General features: G+C 38.1%; 1 protein-coding gene across 1 annotated transcript; it reads right to left on the bottom strand.

The window, feature by feature from the left end:
- Positions 1 to 826: 826 nt before the first annotated feature.
- jpt2 (Jupiter microtubule associated homolog 2) lies at positions 827 to 7394 on the bottom strand. The gene is made up of 5 exons (XM_048208676.1): positions 7179 to 7394; positions 6213 to 6364; positions 3899 to 4044; positions 2324 to 2366; positions 827 to 2197 (listed from the first exon to the last, which is right to left on the bottom strand). Exons 1-5 carry the CDS (start codon positions 7232 to 7234, stop codon positions 1914 to 1916), a joined length of 681 nt encoding a protein of 226 aa, XP_048064633.1. The 5' UTR covers positions 7235 to 7394; the 3' UTR covers positions 827 to 1913.
- Between the last annotated feature and the right edge of the window lie 3248 nt (positions 7395 to 10642).

Here is a 10642-nt window from a genome sequence, read left to right as displayed (position 1 = left end):
GAAGAAATAAACTCATACAAGTTTGGAAGGATCAGTAAGTGATGACAAAAATTTACTTTTTGGGTGAACTATCCCTTTAAGAATATCAAGAAAAGGTATTTTTGAAAGAAACATCATTAGTGTTGTAACAGAAGGAAATGTAAATTGCATTTATTTAACCTTCTGGTAGACTGAAAAAAATTACATTTTGAATTTTTAAAAATTGTACTTCATCGGGAGTGGAAGGAAACTTGGTGACTTTTGTGAACAAAAACAAATGTGAAATACAAAAAATACAGAGCAATTTTTTGGGGGGAAATAAATCAGCAACAATGAAATACTTTGGTAATATCTAAATATATCCAAATAAAACAAAAACAAATACAAAATATGACTGAAAACACTTTTATAAGCAGTAAAAAAAATTATGCTTATTGCCATCAGTCTCTTCTGACTGCCGAGAATACCAGAGAGTTAAAAATATACCTTTTATAAGGTTTCACAACTGTGTTGCTACTTGTGAAACATTAATAAAAATCAGGCAATATCAAATTCAGCCTCCACCCCCAAGATCATCTTTCCATATTTCACCTGCTATAAGTTCGAGTAGGACTAAATATTTGTTTATATACTTATAAACAGTTTACATGACAAGTACAAAAATATTTTTGTATCTGACAGTGATGACGCATATTTTGAAAAATGAAAGCAGGGCCTTGCACCAAAACAAACTAAAAACAATTCAGTGTTACATAGACCAATTTAGTTGTAATTCTGTACTCAAGAATCATTGACCCGACTGAGTCAGGAAGCTAAAATTCAGCAAGCACATGCACACAAGTAACTCTTTAAATGAAGATTTCCGTTTATTTTGAGCAACATGGTAAAACATCCTTTTATTGTCATGGGAAAAAAAGCAATACAATACAGCACACAAATGAACAATACACAAGTGTATTGTATGAAACAGGCCTCTGTGACATCATCATCACAGCCAGTCACATTGCCAAGCAACCACTGAAGTATTTTGGGCAGGGATGGCACCAGTAATGTGGGAAATGCCCACACACGCTCGCAGATGTGTCATATTTGACCTTCCAACTGCCATGTAAAGAATAAAGCAGATGGCTATTGGGAACAAAGGCCAAATTAAACAGAAGTATTAAACATTAATGGCGGAGCAACTCTTTTCAAGTACAGAATCAAGCATATCAGAGGGCATTTTTAAGGGTCTCTGGTTACATTCAAATGCATGTATGGACATTGCAATAGTGTGATGTGTTAGCGATATCTGATTGTACACATTCTGTCCACTGCCATACATGTGTGCTTCGGCGATTATCAATTACAACAACTGTGCATTCTGTTTGGTTTTGCATCGGAGCCATTACTTTTACATTTGGCTTTGTGTCTTACTAAAAAATGCAAGAGGAAAAAAAAAAAAAGAAGAAATGATGTCACCGTATTGCACAAAAGTAAATTTGCCATTGCCATCAGATCACATTCACTGAGTTTCAAAGGAAGATCTGAACAGGCCGATACTGAAGAGCTCGCTTTGGCGACCAACAGTGGTTCCAGTTGAACACTGCATAGACTGTACTGAGTTTCATGAGGCAAACTTGCATTTAATACATTAGCAAACTGAGAGAACATAATCAATACAGAGAAACAACAGTATATGCAAACCATTTGAAAGGAAACAACCATTCAGTTGTTGGAGAGACCGTTAACAGTGATTCTTATTAGATGAAAAGGAGAAAGGGAAAGTGAGGAATGAATAAGAAAGTGCAAAAGCAATAAAGGAATGAAGAGTGACAGACTTCAGGGTAAAGAAATAACCAAAACAAAAAGTAAATAAGAGAGGGTAAGTTTTAGTACAGGTTAAAAGAGGATGGAAGATGGGAAGTGACAATGATAGAAAGCAGCACTTGTGGCTAATAGAAAACCACACTGGACTTTCCACCTGGTGGGTTGAGCACTTTGTTGTGAGAGCGAGGTCGTGGTCCGAGGCGTGGCTCATGGTCTTTTTCTGTTGGTTTCTGTGTGGCTGGCTCAGAATTCTGATTGGCTGCTGGCGCAGGAGTGGGAGTGGGGGCGGGGGCGGGGGCAGGGGCAGGTGCAGGGGGAGGGGCTGCTGCCTCTTTTTCAGGAGTGGGTTGAGGAGACACTGGCTCCACCTTCACTTCCTCAACTACAGTCACCTGCTTAGGCACTGGGGCTGCAAGAGAGATCAAAATCGTTGGGAAAAGGAACGGCATGCCAACAACACAGACTGAGGAGAAATGAACTAGGGTGTGAAGAACAGATGAGGATTAACATTTTGTAAATCACAGCGTTTCTTTACCTGGTGGATCTGGAGTAGCAGGTACACCCACACTTAAGTTGTCCTACAGAGAACAAAAGGGCATTAGAATTAAAATGGGTGGAAATACAGATTTGGACTTCAATTATGGTTTGTGTTGAGTTACATACACTACTGTTCAAATGTTTGGGCTTGGAAAGGTATGAATATTTTTAAAAGAAGAGTCTTGTACTTAACAAGAATGCATTAATTGGATTTTAAAAAAAAGTGGCCAGTGGTTCAAATTTTCACTTACCCTGCCAAAATTCTCATTGGCCTACCAGAAATATATTATAAATAAAATAAATTAGGCCTAGTTATTGTTTTTTGTTGTTTTTGACCCATGTAACCTTAAATAAGGTTATAACTACAAAAACTACTGGCTTATCTTATTTAAAATTTCAAAAACTGTTAAAGACAAGTAAATAGTCAGTAATAAAATAAGAACAAATCAAATTGAGGAACAGCACAAATAAATAACAGAACAAACATACAAATGAAATGAACAGTGCTAAATAAAGGTGTGCAGTCTGTATGTGTCACCTGTTTTTAAGAATTAGCCAAGATGAAATAAAGGCATTTTAACATTATTTTTTACTTGATTCGAGTGCCTTGGATTACTCACTAGATTACAAGAAATAAACAGTGCTTTCAGGTTTTTCAGGTAGATAATTTGAATAATTAAATTTAAAATGACACTGCATAGTCCTCAGTGTATAAGTTAAAGATAGATTAATCATTATCATTAGTATTAAAGTTATAAAAGCTATTCAGTCAAGAGCAGTGAGTGATTAACATTAAAAACACAGACAGCAGCAGGTATATTAGTCTGCTGTCACTTTAAAACAATGCACGGATCCAATATACAGTTACAAATGCATTTTTATTTCTCAACTGTTTACGTTCATTTAAGACATAATAGACTTTTTATGAGGATACTTGCCAATACTAGCATTTTTACATAATATTGTGTGAATATGTCCATTCAAGTGCAAGAAAACATGAAAGAGAACTCAATTCTATAATTGTGCGCTTTCTGAGCTAGTACCGAATCGAGTTATCTTTCGCATCTTCTTGCACTTGAATATTTAAATGGGCATGGATTAAAATCATGTGCAAATTATAAACTTTTGTGATGACGCTGCACTGGCCCGATCGGGCAAGTGACAGTTCTTTCAACTGTCCCGAGAGTCGATCACGTTGGCCTTCGGGTCATCGGGCAGTCCTTATTGTTGAGCCCTGCGTAATATTGTGAAATACTGCTATATAAAATAACTGTTTTATATTTTTATATATTTTAAAATGTAATTTATTTCTGTAATGTCAAAGCTGTATTTTCAGTACAATTACTCCAGTCTTCAGTGTCACATGATTCTTCAGAAATCATTCTAATATGGTGCTCAAGAAACTCAAGAAAAATTTCTTATTGTTATTAATGTTGAAAATAGTTGTGCTGCTTAAGATTTCTGTGGAAACCATGATACATTTTAGTAACAACGTAAAGAGTTAATATATTTATTAAAAAACAAAAACAAAAAAAACCACAAGTGTACAAGGTGTTGGCTAGAGGTTGTCTACCTTTGGTTTGTTGGGATGACTTTTCACAGAAGGTTGGGTCGACTCTGCAGCCCCAAAGATGTTACTGGATGCTCCACCATGGTGAGTTGGCCTGCTCCGAGTCGTAGGAGCCTCTGGCTCCCCAAATATCCCACTGCTCTTTCCACCTGAGACAATAAGAGACACATAAATCAGAGCTTGTTAAGATACACTAATGCTAGTTATGGCAATTACTGGAACATCATATATACTTGTTATAAATGTATTCAAACAATAATGTACAATTATATTCTCAATGAAACAATATTAATTTACACAAGTGAATGTCAGCTTTGCAGCAATGTTATTTTAGTATCAGTGACATACTATTAAAGTTTTGTTAATATTTTGAATTTGTTTTTCAATTTTCCATTTTAGTTAAAGGCACAATATGTAGTTTTTTTGCCGGTAGATGTCGCTTATTTATTTCATTTCGCGGAATCATGGGAGGTGTTGTCTTCACATCTACAGCCAGTGGAAAAGAATCCAACGGGGCTCGGGCACAAATCATATTCATGTATGAGTAAATGTGTTAAAGATTTATTAACATTACTGTAGTATGAAGCTGGGTGTGGCATAAGCCGTTGGAGAGGAACAAGGCCGCTGGAGTTGCTAATGAGAGACAAGCGCGACACACGGCTCGAGAGCAGTGGAGCTTTTATTATGCCACAGGCGAGCACTTACGCTTTTATCCGGTCAAGCGTATGTGGGGTAACGCAGTGCTGTTTTATCATATTAGATACATTTGTGTGTTGTTACAATGCTACTCTGTGTGTTCACTAGGCAGCTGCTTTGAGACACTTGTTGCATACTGCAGTAAGATAGGTAGGTATATATATATATATATATATATATATATATATATATATATATATATATATATATATATATATATATATGGTACTCACAGTAAATCAAGAAAACGAGATTTAAACAATAAGACTTACTGTGTTGTGCTATATAACATGATTAATTTTCTGTTGATAAAACGCATCCAAACAGTTGCTCACCTGTCTAATAAAACACAAAAATTAAAGCATCTTTGGTGTTTCCATGGTTTCTACAAAATAAAACCTCAAAAAAAAAAAAAAAAAAAAAAAAAAAATCAATGGTAACACAGGTAAGATGTCATTGATAAGCGACGCATGGACACGATCCGTGTCCTGGTTAAAATTACTTATTTCTCTGGATTTAAACCTTCTTGGAATCATTTGGGAACATTTTGGGATACACAAGTCAACAAAATATATAACATTGTTCTAGTGGTTTTTTGGATATTTTAATCAAAAAATCTTACATATTGTGCCTTTAATGTTTTAGTAATTATGTGTTTGTCATTTTCATTATAAAACATGTTTTATAATGTTTTTTAAAACATGTCTATATAGTTTTTAGTTGATGGGTGATTTCAAAACACTGCTTCATGAAGCTTCACGAATATTTTGTTTCAAATCAGTGGTTCGGCGCGTGTATCAAACTGCCAAAGTCAAGTGATTTCATTTCAGTAAACAAGACTTCGTTATGTCATACGCGTTTCGAAACGTTTCGAAATTTCAGTGGTTCACGTGACTTTGGCAGTTTGATACATGCTCTGAACCACTGATTCGAAACAAAAGCTTCGAAGCTTCATGAAGCAGTGTTTTGAAATCGCCCTTCACTAGATATTGTTGAATTAAGTCGTCATTTTGTTTTTTTGCATTCTTGTCACTTCATATCATTAAGATTGAACCACTGTAGTCACATGAACTGTTTTAAATATGTCTTTAGTAGCTTTCTGGCCATCTGAAAGTGTTAACTGTCTTGCTGTCAATGCAGGCCTCACTGAGCCATCGGATTTCATCAAAAATATCTTAATTTGTGTTCTGAAGATGAACGAAGGTCTTACGGGTGTGGAACGACATGAGGGTGAGTAATTAATGACAGAAATTTCATTTTTGGGTGAACTAACCCCTTTAGTCTAAAAACTATATAGGCATTTTGAACTTCAGATCAGTTCTTATCCTGTGACAAAGCTGCTAGTAGCAATATGACCTTTAACCTTTTCTAGATGTGAAATTTCATCAGTTCAGACTGTGTATGATCTCACAGAGTTAACGGACTGGTTAATTTATCAGACTGAGGTAAAGGCATTGATGTTGCTATTGGTGACAAGATAACAAATGCAAAAGTGCTGGTTTGCATAGCAGCTGAGAGGGAGACTTAAACACATCAAACTGAGTAACAGTGTGGTGATGAATATGACTCAGAGAGTGCAAGAGGCCCCAGCCAGAAAACACAGCGTCTGCTGAAAGCTTACCTGGGGGATTGGAGCGTTTGGGACTCCCCTGAGACTCTTCTGCAGGAGCAAAAATAGAGGAGGACATTTTGTTTGGCCGTCTGGAGGCAGAAGTGTCTTCTTCATAACCACCGAAGAGATTGCTGGACCCTCCACCTGGAGGTCTTAGTACCCTAAATACAGACATGCAAATTTGTACACGGATTCACACCACGAGTGTTATACATTATACATCAATACTGAAAACTGCAGATTAATAAAACGTCCTAAAGCAACACATAACATTGCAGAACGACGCCACCATATATGTGAGGCGGAACGTTGCAATTGCAGTTGTGAGTTTAGGCGGTCAGGATTTTAAGGGCCACCAAGTTTTACCTTAACATCAAACGCTGAATTTTAATAATATTTCGTTCATTTATGAACGAAAATGAAAGCCCTGCACAACAAACAAAACGAAAGCCTGCGGCATGATCTAGTTTCCGAACAGCAACACTTTCAGGAAATGTGCCTACTTCAAAGTCTGGTTTGTGCATAAACTCATGTTTATTCTTTTATTTTTTTAAACGTAGCCTTCCTTTTCATTTGCAAATGCGTATATGATTAAAAGTGAAATGCGTCTCTGTGGCTGATAAAACTTTGAGCCTCGGGACATTTGCCGCTAACGGCTAACAAACAATATTGACTAAATTAAAACCAATATACTTTTGTAAATTGTAATATCGTGTTTAACCACCACACACACACTCCACGACTGTTTATTTAAATAGTTATATCCAGAAATGTGACCTCACACGGTGCATTTAACACAATCATTGTTGCTTAGCTAGTATGAGTTAGCATGTAGCGCTTGGCCATGCTAAAGTTCCTCTTCCACCCCGTAAAGAATCATGATTGCTGGCTCAGATAAACAGATCAAAGTGTCAACACTGAACCCGCGACAAACACTGGTTTGCTCCAGATTAACTGTCAGCACACAGCCCATACCTTGAACTTGGTTTGCCATTACTATCAAGCCCCTGAAACATGTTTGTTGAAGTCATGATTGCTTGTCTCGGTCTGCTGCGACGTGACCCAAAAACTTCAACAACAGCCCTCCTGCAGAAAGTGCTCTGCCACAACCGCTTAACTCGAAGAAAAAAAAGTCAAGTCTGACTGACCCCGCCCAGAAAGGCTTAGACAGCTCATATGTGTTTGGGGCAGAGCTACAAATATGATTCTGGGAATGGCTCTGGTACAAATCAATCTGACTGAAGCAGAAATCTATTGGCTGTGAGGTTAAATATGGCCAACAGACTGAGTGAGATCCGATGATGATTGGTTACTTCGTCTTACTTCCCTGTCTGTCGTGAAATAAAATACATAAATTCATAGAGAAAAATATATATGTGATGCGATCTGGGAAAACCCGTCGGATGTCGCGATGGAACATTTTCAGTAAAGTCAAAAAATAAGTCGAATGTAATTTTTTTGTCCAAATTAGGTTTTCATTAAATTATCATTCTATAACATCTTGTATATCATCTCTGAAAATATCTTGCCAAAATTCGCCTGTTAAAGGTGCAATATGTAAGATTTTCTGTCCGCTAGAGGCCTATTCAAAACAAAGGCGTAGCTTGATGACGCCAAGTTTGAGCGCGGAATCTTGGGACATGTGGTCTTCACATCAACGGACGGTGCAAAAGAATAGGGATAGGACTCGGGAAGAAATCATGTTCATGGATGTGATTATTAACGTTACTGTAGTATGAAGCAGAGCAGGGCCGAGTGTTGTGGGAGCTGAACGAGGACGCTGGAGCGATTGCGCAACACGCCTCACGAGCAGCGGACTTTTATTATGCCACAGCTTTTCCAGTCATGAGTATGAGGTAACGCAGCTCTGTTTATCATAGATACATTTGAGTGTGTTGAAAATGATGTTATAATGTTACTCTGTGCGTTCGCTCGGCGGCTGCTGAGAGACACTTGTTACACACTGCAGTAAGATAGATCAATTTTAGAATATCATATTAAATATTGGATGTCTTGTGTTGATAAATGGCATGCAATTAATTTTAAAACATATTGTATGATGGAGAAAATGCTGTATTACTAAAAATAAAGCTGCATCTGATTATGCTATGTTAGCTACTTGACAAAATAGTGTTTTTTTCTGAGGCATGGTAAAGCATGGTACTCGCAAAAAATCAAGAAAATTAGATTTAAACAATAAGACTAAATGTGTTGAGCTATATAACAATAATTTGTTTTCTGTCTATAAATATATCAAAACAGTTGTTCCCTTGTCTATTAAAACGTGTAATATATTAAAGAGTCTTTGGAGTTTCCATGGTTTCTACAAAATAAAACCGGAAACCGAGGTTAACGCGGGTATGACGCAATTGACAGGCGACTCCTCACACGTCCCGGAGCCTTGGTTAAAATTGCAATTTTCTAACAATTTACAAATAGTTGCAAAGATTTGGGATGTTGTAAGTACTCAAGTGAACAAAATATATAACACTGGCCTAGTGGTTTTTGGATGTTTTACTGCAAAATTCTTACATATTGCACCTTTAAGTGCAGAAAAATAGCGATTTATTGGCAAGGCTGGCTTTCTCTAACGTTACACTCCCAGCGGCCATAGCTTTCCCTCTCTTAACACTACAAAGACAGTTCACCTATCTAATAAACCAAACCACACATAACATATAGAATTATGGTGTATTAATGCAAATTTCCCACCAGCCCTGTATAAGCTGCACGCAAATATTTTTTTTTCTAATACAACGTTATCGTGAGAAGGCGGAGCACAAGAGAACAACGGAGCTATAATGAACACACAATGTGTTAGAGGTTGAATTCAAATCAAATACTGCCAAACTGCCAATACTACTTCTGAATAGGATGTCTACTTCATAAAAATGTATGAAAATATGGAAATATATGGTTCAGATCACTCAAATAAATGGAGATGCCCTTAAATGGTCAGATTATGGAGATTGGGTGTCATCTATATAATATAGATCTAATATCTAATATCTAATATCTAATATCCAGCGCTCTCTCCACCCTCAATACCACGACTGAGGTGAGACCCTTGAGCAAGGCACCGTACCCCCTACTGCTCCCCGGGCGCCGCAGCAATGGCTGCCCACTGCTCTGGGTGTGTGTCCACGGTGTGTGTGTTCACTGCTGTGTGTGTGCACTTGGATGGGTTAAATGCAGAGCACAAATTCCGAGTATGGGTCACCATACTTGGCCACATGTCACTTCACTTCACTTCACTTCACTTCACTTCATCTAGTGAAAAAGTTTGGTACTGCGCCCAAACAAAATCTTACTGAATGCTCATTTTTGATAGCCTGGGTGCCAGCCCGAACCCCGCCCACAACATTTTTTGGACGGGAAGTTCGGTCTGGACTCGATCCATTGTGGAGTAAAGCTGCGTTCACGTCACCTCGTATTTACCGGAATCTTGAAATGACAACACGTGACGTTATATTCGGAGCTGTTCACGTCCTTTTGGTCCTTGAACTGGGAATTATGCGTTTCCATGGCAGCACTGTCAACGCCTAAATGAATCTACAGCTGTCAGGTGGTACAGCGCGGCCACGTGGTATATCTGGGAGCTTTCAGAAAACTCCCAGCTTACAAACTGTAATTACGATCTCTACGAGGACGTGAATGCTTTTTACAAGCTAGAATCTCGTAACTACAGGAATTACGAGGCCACGTGAACGCACCTTAATTATGCTCGGCTCCCAGAAGGCCGAGCCAATCAAATTGCCAGGGCGGGCTTTAATCGATGATGGACAGGCTATCTGCGGTTACGTAACCGCCCACGTCATCAGAGAACGCTTGGGGAGTTTGATTGACAAGCGATCTAACCAATCAGAACGCCGCATCCGCCATTTTGTCCGTCAAAGCAGTCAGGAGTTAGAAGATTAACATCGGTGGAGTTAAACTTGAAAAATTGTGCATACTGACGTCTTTCCGCGTTTGAAACAACATTCATTCTCATGTTCATTCATGTTTATTTGATGCTATAAATGGACTAGTAGGAAGAGATGATCGGTTCACGAGCCTCTTGAGCTGAGGCGCTACAGCAATCTGTCACGATCATGGTCACAACACATTAAAGAGCCACAAAACGGTTTTTATTGTTTGAATTTTTTAAATAACTACACAGTTTGAAAGCTGGGACTTTGTTTAATATCATAAGTAACCAGCTCTGTCTCGTCTGTCGATGTGTTGTCAGTTTCCTCTTTGCTCCACTCTGTGTGGCGTGACAGCGCCACGGCTTGTCGGACAAAGCAACAGTAACTAAGGGGGCGAGTCTTTGCGAAAGGTCAATTAGTTTACAACAATGATGGCTGTTGTTGAAGAACTGAGATGTGTAGATTCCGCCATCGCGTCCGTTATAGAAGATATCGACAGCGCATTAATTTTAAAAGAGGAACAGAGGACCG

The sequence above is a fragment of the Megalobrama amblycephala genome, linkage group LG1, assembly GCF_018812025.1.
Source record: "Megalobrama amblycephala isolate DHTTF-2021 linkage group LG1, ASM1881202v1, whole genome shotgun sequence".
NCBI lineage: Eukaryota > Metazoa > Chordata > Actinopteri > Cypriniformes > Xenocyprididae > Megalobrama > Megalobrama amblycephala.
This window is presented reverse-complemented; position numbering and strand designations above follow the sequence as displayed.

Bases quoted from the DNA above. Each gene is read 5' to 3' on its own strand.
- jpt2 (XM_048208676.1), bottom strand. From the start codon at position 7,234: ATGACTTCAACAAACATGTTTCAGGGGCTTGATAGTAATGGCAAACCA. The intron at 2,367-3,898 runs GTAGACAACCTC...TGTTCTCTGTAG, and splicing joins GTCATCCCAACAAACCAAAG to GACAACTTAAGTGTGGGTGT. The intron at 2,198-2,323 runs GTAAAGAAACGC...TCTCTCTTGCAG, and splicing joins TGCTACTCCAGATCCACCAG to CCCCAGTGCCTAAGCAGGTG.